Genomic DNA, 14362 nt, shown 5'->3' with positions numbered 1-14362 from the left:
TAAAAACGAACAAAAACAGATATCAGATTAAGAGCTGCCATTTTCTACAGGATGCCAATCCTGTTGCATTTTTAACAGTGAATATAAACTTATACCAAAAAATACAAAAACATAACTTTTTCCTTTTAAATGTTGTTTTTTATTTTTTACTGAATTTCATCTGAACTGCAAAGTTATACTGCAATCTCAAAAAGTACCCTAGCAAATAAATGATTATATCACCTGGGAAATTTTCACAAGTCTGGTCTGGTTTCCAAATATTAAAACTTTTAGCCATAGCTTTCGTGATGACAGTCTGTTGTGCAGTGTTCAGCAAGCAAATAAAAATATAGCAGGTAAGGATGACATTTAAAAAATAAATTAACTGGCTTGAAGATACCTGGTACATGTCTATCAAATTCTGACTCGTTTGTAACACTTAGGGGAAACTTCCTTTTAAAAGCAGGTTTTTTTGTGGGTTTTTTTCTAAAATGAAAGCTCTATTTCTCTCAGTGGTTTAATAACACTGAAAAGGGAAATTCAGTTGATTCTGTGATTAAATGTATTTTAGGATTTGCAACATGTCTATGTCAAGTTATGTTTATGATTAATTCTTCATTCCTTACCCCTACCTACCCCTCTTTCTCTTTCTGTTTCACAGAAAAAATTATGACATCAACATCCAAAGGAATTCTCCGCCCATTTTTAATTGTCTGCTTTATTCTGGGCTTCTTTATGGCATGTCTCCTCATTTACATCAAGCCCACCAACAGCTGGATCTTCAGTCCAATGGAGTCAACCAGCTCAGTGCTGAAAATGAAAAATTTCTTCACCACCAAAACTGATTACTTTAATGAAACTACTATTCTGATTTGGGTGTGGCCCTTTGGGCAGACCTTTGACCTTACCTCCTGCCAAGCAATGTTCAACATCCAAGGATGCCATCTCACAACAGACCGTTCTCTTTACAACAAATCTCACGCGGTTCTGATCCATCACCGAGACATCAGTTGGGATCTGACGAATTTACCTCAGCAAGCTCGGCCACCCTTCCAGAAATGGATCTGGATGAATTTGGAATCACCAACTCACACGCCCCAGAAGAATGGCATTGAGCACCTATTCAATCTCACTCTGACTTACCGCCGCGACTCAGATATCCAAGTGCCTTATGGCGTATTGACGGTGAGCACAAACCCCTTCGTGTTTGAAGTGCCAAGCAAAGAGAAGTTAGTGTGCTGGGTTGTAAGTAACTGGAACCCTGAGCACGCCAGGGTCAAGTATTACAATGAGCTAAGCAAAAGCATTGAAATCCATACCTATGGGCAAGCATTTGGAGAGTATGTGAATAATAAAAATTTGATTCCTACCATATCTACTTGTAAATTTTATCTTTCCTTCGAAAACTCAATCCACAAAGATTACATCACAGAAAAGCTCTACAATGCTCTTCTGGCTGGCTCAGTACCTATTGTTCTGGGCCCATCTAGGGAAAACTATGAGAATTATATTCCAGCAGACTCATTCATTCATGTGGAAGATTATAACTCTCCAAGTGAGCTAGCGAAGTATCTGAAGGAAGTTGACAAAAACAATAAGTTGTACCTTAGTTACTTTAACTGGAGGAGAGATTTCACAGTAAATCTCCCACGGTTTTGGGAGTCACACGCATGCTTGGCTTGTGATCATGTGAAAAGGCATCGAGAATATAAGTCTGTTGGTAATTTAGAGAAGTGGTTTTGGCATTAGAGTTTCCAACATTAGCACACCTGGCAAATTCTTCCATGAAATATCATAGACATTTAGAGAATGAAAAGCGTAATGAGACATTCTGCTTTTCTGTCACAATTTATTTTGATCACTCTCGGGTAACGTATATTTTGATGAAGATTTTTAAGAGTTCAGCACTAGCAATCACTCCATTTGGATTTAAATTATCCTGTATATACCTAATTATGTGCATTGAAAAATAATTTATTCTTCACTATCCTTTATAAACATTGTTTTTTCACATTTTTTGTAGTTGTCGGTAATGTAAGTTTGTGGTACAATTACTGTTTGTATATTGATCATCTGTTTAACCTATTTGGAAAATGAAAATGCACATCTTAAAACATGAAATATTTTCACTAAATATTATAATCTCTAGTTCCAAGTTTGCATAATATAACATATGAAAAGTATTTGTAATTGAATTCTAACCTCTCTGACTTCTGAGTTGAACAAAGTGTGTAACTGTCTCTTTTTGATCTATTTTTACCTGTTTACTATGTTTGTGAAGGCAAAAATGTTCATTGTCGTGAAGAAGAAACATAGTGAAGCCCAACTGTCAGAAAACTATTAGATTTCCCATATACTTTCATTAAGCTGATTTGCAAATGCAACTACTATTCTCATGATCTTAAGTTAAATTATTGAAGTATTTTTAAATATGTATTTTGGGGGATTTTTAGTATCTAGGAAATAATCCTAATAACACTTAAGAAAATCTAAGACAGTTCTCTTTTTTATCCTGATAACACATTATTATAATAAAAATAATTTCTTCAAATAACAAAAGGATATGTATAGATTGCATCACATTTCTAAATGGCACATAGATGTACAATTTTAATAACATACCAATTTAAAATATTTTTATCTAGCCCCACTATTTAAAAGTTTATTTTAGCATATAGACAAATAAATAAACATAACATTTGACAAACTTTTGTCCTATCATTTAAAAGAACCTAAATAAAATTAACATCAAGGAGTTAAATATAAGATTTGAAACATAATGAGGTTTTATAAGATCTCACCTTGATACAAGGGTTTGTAGAAAAAGAAAATAAAAAAGCGAAAAAAAATAAAAAATATATCTCAATGCATATTTATTAAATGAATAAATAAATGGCATTGAACATCATGGGAAAATTTTATTAGTTTCAATGAAGTGACAGTTCTAGCCTAGAGGTACTCACTGGTGATGATGTTGTACATTTCAGTAATTTTTTATGCTATAGCACATGGTAAGGCCCTCGGGGCTTTACCAAGCCAAAATAAGTTTGTCATTACACTAAGTTCTTGGAGAATTCACTTGTGAACTGAATTGCTGTACAGCATTTCTCCACCCTTAGGTTAAGGGCTAGCTAGATATAAGCATAGAAGAGCAGATGAGAAAAGTTGGATGCTAAGGATTCTTCAAGAAAAGTAGTTCCCAAAAGAACTTTATTCCATTCATGGCAAAAACTCAAAAGACTTAGAATTTTCTGATGAGATCTGTTTGATTCTATGTGTGACTAATTCTAATAGGACTGCCATGGGAGGGAACGAGCTCTCTAGAGCACTAGAAGAATCTGAGCAGAGGAAGAGTCCTGTGTTGATGGAGGATTGTTTGATCCTCAGAATAATTTCTTTACCCCTGATTGAATAGGCATGCTGTGTCAGGCAATGCCACAAGCAGGGATAAAGATGAACAAAACTATCACTGTCTTGAAGTAGCTTATAATTAAGTGGAGAAATACAGAAAACCTTCCTCAGATTCTCAATGGAGTTTACCTGGATCACTGCTGATTTAATGAAAATAGGAAAGCAAATTTCCCCAATTGTTTCTGAGCTGCAGATTTGTTTACTTGTGTGACCCAATGGAGATTTCCTCCACAGAATCTCTTCTAACCACACTGGCTCAAGAAATAGTGTGTCTGTATGGTTTCCCTCCTAAATAAGGAAAGATTTCCACCCACATTTATTTTGTCATGTTAAAACAGTCATGTTCATTCATTTATATTTACTTTGTTATCTTTTTGACCTATGAAAAGAATAGGGACAGAAAGAATTTATTACAAGCAAGTTTAGAAAGTACCTACTTTCTTCAAAAGCTGAAAAATCATGACAAGCCACATTTGCTGTGGTAGATGCCCATGATTTTAATAAAATGAGAAACCTGCGCACATTTCCTATATTGTCAACTATGAATTTGGATTCATTCTTAGACTGTGACTATAATCACATGCTGATAATATGACCCAAGCCAAGGCAATAATACTAATTGATTAACTAGAACATCTCTATTTTGAAAACCCATTACCAAGTCTGAGAACAAGTTTTCTGAATTTGAAGTGCCAAAATAAATGAGTCAATTAGACCCTTCAGTTCTGGATCCATTGATCTGTGAGTTTTAGGGCTGGAAGGAATTATAACAATGTTTACAAAGTAATCCCTTTATTCTACCTATGTGTTAACTAGATACAGAGATAATATTTATTCAAGACATATGCATACACATGCCCAGCAGGTGTGGCTCAGTGGTTGAGCTTCGACCTATGAGCTAGGAGGTCGTGGTTCTATTCCCAAGGTTGGGGCATATGCTCAGGTTGTGGGCTCGATTCCTGGGTCCCAGTGTGGGGCATGCAAGAGGCAGCTGATCGATGATTCTTTCTCATCATTGATGTTTCTATCTCTCTCTCCCTCTCTCTTCAATAAAAATATATTATTTAAAAATGCACACACTCACCACAGATAGTGACATAGCCATGGTTAGAATTGAAGAGCCTGTATTTCTTAATCCTATGCTCCTATTCATATTATTTTCATTTTATCATAGAAATATGTCTCAATTCCTAAAAAATGTGAATGTCTACATGGTATCATTAGGGCCTATAGAATGATACATTCTATGTGTAAGCACTTTGACTTTTGAAAAAGTATAAGTAAATAAAACATTGAACTTGTTAGCATTCTTTCTGGTTTAAATATTTTAGGAGTTGAGCTTCAGTAAAAAGACTTGGGCTGTCATTACATTTTAAGTAAAATGCAATCCTTAAGATGATGTATGGTCCTCAGCCACTGCTTTGTAAATCCTGCAGACAGCAAAATTCTGTTTAAGGATATCTCATGGTAAATGATATGGATTTGATAAAATTGGCTTGCTGCTGATGATTATAAAAGCAATTATGCCAGGGGATAAATTGTGGACATAAAAAAAAGAATCTACCATTTAAAAAATTGTATTTCAAAATATCAAAAATCTATTACCTTGAATGCTATGATTATTTAAATATTAATTATTATAGGCCTTACTAGTAAAAGCATATATTAATTTTTATAGGCCTTATTAGTAAGAATATATAATGAATTCTCTATATCAAGCAGTATTACACTCTGAAAAAAAGACATGGCAATCATATTTTATGACAGCCATAAATTTGAAAATATGAAGTAGAAACTGGTAAAAATCATCTTACTGGAAAATCAGTATCAGCTTACAATTTTTATATATTTACCAAATAAATCCTGATAGTCCTAGAATGTCCTGAAATGTTTTCTATTGTGAGGGCTTAGAAAGCTCAGAGTATTTGAGGTTTAAAGTGACAGACTATTTAGGAACTATTTGCTGAGCCTTTAAAGTCCTGCCTCCAATTGGAAGTTAAATATGGAAAGAATAGGAAACAATATTATTGAAATCTTTCTGCTTAGCCTATTTTCAAATTAGATTCCATGAGTCTTAAGATAATCTACCTAGAAAATGTCTTTGTATGAATTAATATTACTAAAACAAGTTTAGATTCTTCCATTATGACTTTGTGCTTAAATATATCTTTGAATTCCCTTGAACACTATATCATTTAGATAAACTTCTTAATAAATTAATTATAATCAAGCTGCTAAATATAATAAACTTCAGAATCTAAAAGAAAGGACAGTTCCTAACATAGAGGAGGATCTCAACAAATACTGTTGAAGGAATAAAAACATTGTATTCATGAACAATATTTTTAATGTGATAACAGTTCCAGCTTATTGATGTCAGGTAGAGATGATATTTTACATTTTTCATCAGTCTATGTGCTGCTGGATGCAAAGGAAGGCATTTTTTTGTCCTTCCAGTTTTGCAGCATTCCAAGACCCCAAAAGAAGTAACATTTCAGAAAGGTTATCAAGGATTTGAAACATGTAAACACTCTATTCAAATGTCAACATACCAACTGTTTTTAATAGGAAAGACAATTAGTATTTAAGGCTAATTTAAAGTGCAAGCACTGTGATGGGCACATTATTTATTACCAGACTCTATACCAGAAAATAGTTTATTTTCTCCCTAACCGCAGTCCTTTGTATTGTAAACATTGGTTAAGACGTTTTTTGGTGTGTGTGTGTGTGTGTGTGTGTGTGTGTGGTTTTTTTCTGTATATCTCTCATCTAGAGATTTTGTAGCATTTTGCAAATGATAAGCTCTAGTACTATCCGAAGTGCTCTCCCTCTCAGTAATTCATATTGAATGCATCCATATCCATAAGCGTTATGTAGAGCAGTTAACAGAACATAAATGATAGCCTGATATCTCGATATATGAATAATGCTAGGCTGAGTTATTGGTTCAACAGATTGTAATTTTGAGAAAGCCAACGAACCTCTCTGGACTTTGCTGTTTTTAAGGTTCCGTCTGGCACTACTTCTCTCATCTAAAATCTAAACTAATAAATTCATGTATTTGCAAGTGAAATCTCAATGACCATCTCAAAATAATTTTTTGGAGCTAACTACTCCAAGCTGACTTTCCTTTTATTTCTCTGAATAGATATTTAAAGTATGAAACTGATCAGGTAAACTACTATGTGGAAAGAACCTAGTCCAGTGCTTGGACCATAGCAAGTGATCAATTAGCTAATCTTCCTCCTTTAACACCTTCTTCCCCTTATTTCTCTACCTAAGTCCTTTACAATTCATGCACTCACTACTCACTGAGACCTTAATTGTCTGCAGAAAACCAATCATATATTTGGCATTGTTTTAAAATATTTTAGATTTTTCTCTACCATCCACATTTTTATTATAATAATCCAAAAAATTTCATTGATACAAAATGCCTGGGAGCCAGTAAAGGCAGATAGTCAAACTCCAGATGACAACAAAATAGGGAACATGATTTAAACCTAATTAAATGCATCTAGACAACTTAGTTATTTTTAAACTTGTGATTAATATATTTACTCATTTGACTTAGTGTGAAAATATTTTTTAAAAGAAATTCTCAACATCAGCTGCCTTTTGTTACTGTTCCAGAAAACCTGGTTCCTACAATCACCAAAGGTGCTTATGCACAATACTGATTTATGGGCCCTCTTCATGTAATTGGAATATCTTCAAATAATTTTAAAAAATACAAAACATGTTTTAATACATTTCCTAGTATGTTCTTTGTATGTGTTTTGTTGTTGTTGTTCTTGTTGTTTTGTCCCATGCTATATAGTTTATGACCCATCCTAAGCCAGCAGTTCTCAAACACACATATGTCTTTGGGACTTTCTGTATCAGCTGCACAAGAATCATTTGAAAGAGTGTTAATAGTACACAGTTTCTAATTCTCTGGGTCTGAGATCTGAGTTGGAATCTATATTTTAAAAATCTCCCCAGATAGGTCTGATGTGCTGTCAGCCTTGAGGTCTGCATCTTAGCTATCAATTAAATGGAAAGTATTCTATTTCTCAATTGATATGAGCTATGGCCTTTCTTTGTTTCATGTGTTCTCTTTCTGAATATGTCACTAAATATTTCCCTACTCAGGAGCCCTAGACATTTCTCGACACCTAATAATTTCATGCCCAAGCATAGTACTGATTAATCTCTTGATGTGGATCAAGTTATTTATAGTCTCCAGTTCTTTTAAATCTGAGTGGTGTATATGTAGCAGTACATCTCAAGCTTGGATGAACATCTGAATCAACTAGAGAGGATTTAAAATTGTTGATGCCCAAACCCCAAGTGGTTTGAGGTAAGCCCCAGTGGTGAGCAGTTGTAAAAGCTCCACAGGTGATATGAATGTGAGACGGCCTCTGGGAATCACCAGTCTGCATAAAAGACTTGTGTAATTTGTGACCTGGAGAAATTATTAGGAACAGAAAAGCTTATATAACTTGAAAGAATATATCTCATTGTCTTTTTAGGCTCTAACTTTATGTTTGTATTTTATAACATAAAAGACTGGATCCACTATCCAATTACCAGAATCTTTTACAGCCATAAACTTCTATGCTCATCTGAGTCTCCTCTGTGTGTGTTTAAGAGACCTCTTTACCATGTCCCAGAGTCCTGGCTTGATGGGTGGAAAAGTAATTTGCAATTGGGATATAGCAACATGGCATAGCACCCAGATTTATGACCATAAATTTAGGATTGAATCCAAAGTCTGCCACTCACTAACTGTAAGTCAGTTACTTGACTTCTCTTAGCCTCAGATTTTGCATCTGTAATGTGGAGGTAGCATCTTCTTGATGTTTTTTTTTTTTTTTTTTTTTTTTTGTGTGTGTGTGTGTGTGTGTATGTGTGAGGACGGATGAAATGACACTTACGTGACTAGATAACATGTTTAATTAGTATCATTTACTATAATAAAAGTCATTGTGAGGATTCCAAATCTAGTTCCAAAATTTCAGTTCTAAAATTCTGAAATTGTTAAGCAGAGAGCTTATAAGTATCATTGCAAATTTAAATAAACCAAAGGAATAATCTTCAGGAGAAGAGAAACAAAAATAGTGCAGAAATGTGTGCATTTACATATTTTGTAATTACTAAGTAATTGAAGGGGTGCAGGAGCTGGCAGTGAGTTGGTTGTACATAAACATTACTAAGCAAATACACCATTTCTTAAAATAATTGGAACCCAAGCAGACCTAATTTTTCCTCACTGTTACAAGCAATCAGTAATCTAACAGTCAATTTAGGGTATGATCAGTAGTATAGCTCAAGTCACAGAATTCAATAGCAGGAAGATTCTCAGAAATCATTATCTGTTAAGGAAAGAGGCCTAGAAATATTCAATAACTTGACTTAATCCATCACTTCAACTGGTCCACTAGTTTAACCCCAGACTAATGAACTATATAAGTTAGAATACAGAATCAAGTCTTCATCTACTTTTCCTAAATTTAAAAGAATGCTAAAAGTTACTTTTTAAATGATAGTGTATAAATTCAATAAACAAATATATTATCTTAGTGGTGCAGAAATAAAATAATTCTTAGCCAAACTGTGATTAAGACTATTCTAATTGTTAATTGCATAATAAGTAGAATTTTTACATGAATAATCTCAACTATTCATGTGCACAAGTTCTAAACAGTACTGTAATAAAACAAAAAAGCAAGCTTAAAAATGTTTTCTATTCATGTGTGCAAAAATCAATGATATTCAAAATAGTATTTTTTAAGTTAGCTCTTACTTTAAAGAATATTAGGAATGTTTATTTCAGCTACAACATTAGAAAACTTCAAAATTCGAATTATTTTTCTGAGTTCTCTGGCAACCAGATTGTTGAAAGTAGTTGTACTAGTATAAATGTAAAGTATGTTAAATTAGAGCTTGTTGAACTTCCATTGTGAAAAACAAATGAAAGATTTCTCTGAAAATTTTTAAGAGTGACTTCTACAAAAAGGTATGTTAACTACAGTGATTCTTTAGACACATGGCTGCATTTAATTTTCATTAATGAGGGTGTAGGAGATAGAAAAGCAGGCTCGGCATAAATGGTACCCAAAGTAAATGAACAACCTAGTACTACTCATTATGCAAGAAATATGTGCCAGCAATCAGAGGGCATCCCCAGATTTCTGTTTAGCTTCATTAGCTATCTTCAGTCCTTTGGGTGAGACAATCCTGAAGATATCATCCTCATCTAAGGCGAAATTGCCAGAGCAGAGTTCACTACCATGTAGGGCAGGATATGTGTCTCCAGAGACTGTAATTAGATCAGGCCTTTCACATACTGGTTTTCTTTTTGAGAGCCCTTGAACAAATCAAGCATATCTGGTTGTCTATGTAAAACTAAGAGCAGTTCACTTTCTTAGAACACAAATGACCTATCTCAAATATTTTATAAATTACTTTAAAATAATGAATCAAAGGACAAAGTCTACGATAATTGAAATCAGGAGTTTGCTAACAAAAAGAAAAACCTTTCAGCACATAGATTTTATACATTCAAATCAATGAGAGCTCTCACCCTAAAGATTGACAGGCCATGAGGCATTGGAAATGGAGATAGAAAAAAAGTAGTGAAAATAATGGTATCTTTTTCACTCTTAAATAAAAATGTAAATCTCTAGAGCTATCAGCATGATGTCAACCTTCAAAAACAATATTTATATTCATCTGGGTTTTTTTTTATTTCTTTCTCATTTTCTTTTGTTTAAAAGGTTGGGTTTGGTAGGAGTCAGGGTTAGTGAAGTAATTGTGACAATATAAAATAACATTTTTATAAATCAGGTCTAAGATAAAGGTAAGCAGGAATGTTTATTGGAAATGCAAGTGGTCAAAAATATTTGGATGAAATTATTGAGCGTAATCATCTTCATTGGAATAATAGGGCTTATTCTGAAACTGCAGAACACATATGAATCATAGAGGTTTTAAAGGGCAAAAGTAGAAAGCTAAAAGTCTAAAGGTGGATTCAAGTACACAACACGGCAGGAAGGAGAAAAGTGGTGACGAGAAAGAAGAAAGGGAACAGTAAACTAAAGATCGGAACCCACGTTCTAGTTTGCACAATCTATTGTATAATTCACTAGCTTTTCTGAGCTACCGATTTCTCATCTGTCAATGGGATGTGGTGAACTTCACTTTAAAATCCCCCAAGAAGCTCTTAATAAATTTTAATTGATTAGTTAGACATTCTGGGTTAATTAGCCTGGCACCAAGCATGGCTGCCATATATTCTAGAATTTTTTTTTCTTTTCTTCCTTCTCTCTTCCATGTGGCTATGTCACTTCCCTGGAAGCTGTAAGAAGGGAGAGAAAGAAGTTGCCACGCAATTTTTTTAGGAGCTCTAATTGAAGAGCTGCCAAAGAAGAAAGCTGCAATGGAGGTTTTGCAAATGAAGAATGGGGACTTTACATGTTTCCTCTTATCTCATTTCTTCAAGAACACACATACAGACACACACATGCCTATACCTTTTTATGTAGTTTAAGTATGACTGAATAAAACAATGTACTTAAGTCAGGAAGCTCAAAACTATTATGAAGAAACAAAATGTGCCAATTCTAGCCAATCTGTGAATGTAAGGGTCAGTAATCCATAAACTATTTGGGTGGTAATTGTATGTTTCATTAATGTAATGTGATTTTGCACTACTGTATTATTGTATTTAAGCAGAATCTTTAAAATACCCTGAAATCTAAATGCCAAATGTACAGTTTATAAGTTCATGTTATTTCTGATAAGGATTTAATTGCATTGTGCTAACAGTTGTTTAATGCTATTAATGTTCTGTATGTGTTATTACTGTGATTCAAACCCATAAGGTTGTTGTAAGCACACTAATTGATCATTTGAATTTTTATAGATAAAATCACCCATTGATCAGAAATCACTTTTCTACTTATTTTTTTGTAGAGTATTTTTCCACACTTGAAAAAAAAAACATGATTATTTTATATCAAACATCAGCTTTTCTTTAAATCTTATTTTAGTAGCCAGTGCATGTTTGAAATAAAATGTGTTAGAAATTATATGATATTAAGGTTGTGCTATATTGTGGGGGGTGGGGGGGATGCATGCTGTTGACGAATCATGCAACTTTGGGGGAATCTACACTGCCAACTCACACGCAGGCATGTCTCAATCCATGTGCATGATTTATGTCCTTTCAAAAATCCTTTTTAAACTTTAGTAAAGTGAAAATGGTATTCTTAGTGCTAATGAGCCAATAGACAAAGCTGCTTTGCTTTTTTTCTAATGTCACAGCATATTGTAAATTTGCCCCTTCCCCAAATTTTCTTCTTGGTTTTTCTAGTGGCAATAAAATACAACAAATAAAATCATTTATTGGCAAATGATATAATTTACTGTATAGCAACTTACTATAATAAGCATGAAGATGTGGGAAAAATCATGTTAATAGTTCAAATCTATGAACACAATATTCTGGCAGCTTTTTCTACAATCAAAAATGGTATGTCTTTTTTTTTTTACACTGCCAAAATCAGTACTACTGCCAGGGTGGGGGTAACTTGAGGTCAGGTTTGCACAACACTAATTTGAGTAATAATGTAGGACATCCCAGTAGTGTGGACAGCCAATCAGTGTAACTGGTAGAAGAGGGAAAAGGTAAACTCAATCTTTTTCTCAGTGACTTAGGTAATTAAGAAAAACAATTTGCATAGAAAATATGAATTTTGGCTGCAGAGACCAAGCCTCTACATGCTAACAATTTGCAGTAGTCTTTAGAAATAGGAATTATTCAGTGAAGTTTCCTTTTGGTGTTTGTTTTGTTTTCTTCTTCAGAAAATATACTTGTGTTTTTGAAAGGGCTTACTTCCAAATGGATAATATTATGAACCAATGACCACCACCCCAATGAAATAAGTCACTCATCATGTTATGTTATGTCTAGAACATAGCACTTGGTGACTTAAAACACCAATATAAACATTTACACTGCCGGAAGGTAATTTCATTGCTATGTTATTAAAGCAGTTGGGATCCTATTTATACATTTATTTATTTATTTACAGAAGTTTGGTTCACTCAAGTTCAATTTCAACAGTTAATATAATGATAATAAAAGTTGACTCTAGCTACTACTCCAAGTGAAAATCATGCAACAGAATTTCCCTACATCCTGGAGTAAAGCATTAATCCAAATGATGAGTAATCAGCCCAGCATCATCAACACGATGTTGTATGTGTATGACATACAACAAAACTGATCTTGGCTCTTAATTTGCTATCATAATGTCCCGTCATAGATTCAACCTGTAAATAACATAAAACATGTCAGCTAAGCCAATATTTTAATAAGCCATGAAAGGCAAAATGCCATAGGGAATCTATAAATTCAGCTATTTGGATAACTTGTGTTTTCCACAAATTATACTGCAGATGTTATTTGAAATTTTCTTCCCTTAAAAACATCAAAATGTACGTTCCTGTCCATTGATGTCTTTCTAGGACTATAAATAAATATATGGTATGATTGTTATAATTTTGTGAAATTTTTGTTCAATAATTATTGGTGATTTCAGCATCTATGCTAAGATCCCAAGGCAGAAATAAATGTGTAAAGGATTTGAGCCTATATGTGTAAGAAGAAATCTTTCCAATCATATTTCTTATATTTAATGTAAGTACTTCAGTGATTTACCACTGGAATTATTCCTTGAATGTATAAATAATGATGTTCTGTTCAGGCCTAATGAATTTCTGTACTGTGAATATTTAAAATAAAAGAATTCAATTTCAATGTGCAAAATAGTGCTGGTTATTTGTAATGCTTACATTAAAAATCACTCACTCAAGAAGATTCATTTTCAGTTACATGAAAATCTAGATTCCCTATATATACTAAATTGAAATTTAAAAAATTATATTTTATATATTACACATTTAGTACAAATACCAAATTAAAAGATAACAGTAAAAATATATAAACTATCCTACACTAGTTTGTTTTCTTAATCTTGCATTATTATAATGGACTTGGACCTGCTTAGATCTATTAATGATTTCAATTTGTATGTGTGACAGGGAGGAATAGGAGAATCTATCCAACTCTCTTCATTCAGCCTTGATCTAGCTTAAAAGATGCCTCATGGTGCATCCTCAATTTACGACTCTACATATTCTCCTAATTGTTTTTATTCAGGGCTATAAACTCAACGATTTTCAACAGGCTAGGGTCCCATTGTGTATGTATCTATTATGGACATCCTTCTACAGCCACAAGCCTTGAATTTCCAGGTACTTACTATCATCTAACTTCCTGTAGACTCCTTGCCTTGGATAGCTCACTGTGTGGGGCTTTCAGCACCATATTCTCCTCTATTTTTTACTTAACCTGTTGCAAATTATGTTGCCTAAAAGCTTAGAAATCATTCTTAATTATTTCTCTTCCTTTTCTGCACATCCACTTGACCATGAAATATCTCTCAAATATGTCCCCTTTCTTCCAGCCTACTGCCATTGCCTCTTATCAACGAGGCCTTCACCATTTTTTACCTGGACTAAAGCAATAACTTTGTAAAGGTTATTTCCTCATTTAGTAGCAAGTCATATACACTTCTTAAAGTTGGCTTCTACCAATATTTCTAAGGTCTTGTTTGCTCCCTTGTAATATTTCATCATATTTGCACTTCTGTGATAGCTCCCACATCCATCCAGAACCCAGGCTGTTTCTTTGCCCAGTGAACTTTGGGCATCCTTAAGATTACACTCAGAGTCACATCCATAATGATACAAAATATATTCTATATGTCAAATAGATTTCAGAGGGTTCAAAGGTCAAGATAGCAGGTAAGGTGATCTGTATTTTCATGGAAGAAGTTCTGAAATATTCTTGAAGAAAGAATTCAGATAGGCAAGATGAGAAGCTATGTGGATAGGCCTTTCAACGAGGATATGAACAAAG

At 33.6% G+C, this 14362-nt stretch overlaps 1 protein-coding gene across 2 annotated transcripts in view; it reads left to right on the top strand.

Moving 5' to 3' along the window:
• The window catches only part of FUT9 (fucosyltransferase 9), a 175037-nt gene extending 161830 nt beyond the window's left edge, over positions 1-13207 (top strand). For both annotated transcript variants that reach the window (XM_080666686.1, XM_080666687.1), the window contains one exon: positions 641-13207. In XM_080666686.1, the coding sequence (XP_080522812.1) occupies positions 649-1728 (1080 nt within the window). In that variant the 5' untranslated portion in view covers positions 641-648 and the 3' untranslated portion in view covers positions 1729-13207. The remainder of the gene's footprint in view (positions 1-640) is intronic.
• The last annotated feature ends 1155 nt before the right edge of the window (positions 13208-14362 follow it).

The sequence above is a fragment of the Plecotus auritus genome, assembly GCF_963455305.1.
Source record: "Plecotus auritus genome assembly, chromosome: 4".
NCBI classification, from domain to species: Eukaryota; Metazoa; Chordata; class Mammalia; order Chiroptera; family Vespertilionidae; genus Plecotus; species Plecotus auritus.
Note: the sequence above shows the minus strand (reverse complement) of the source record. Positions and strands in the feature narration are given on the sequence as shown.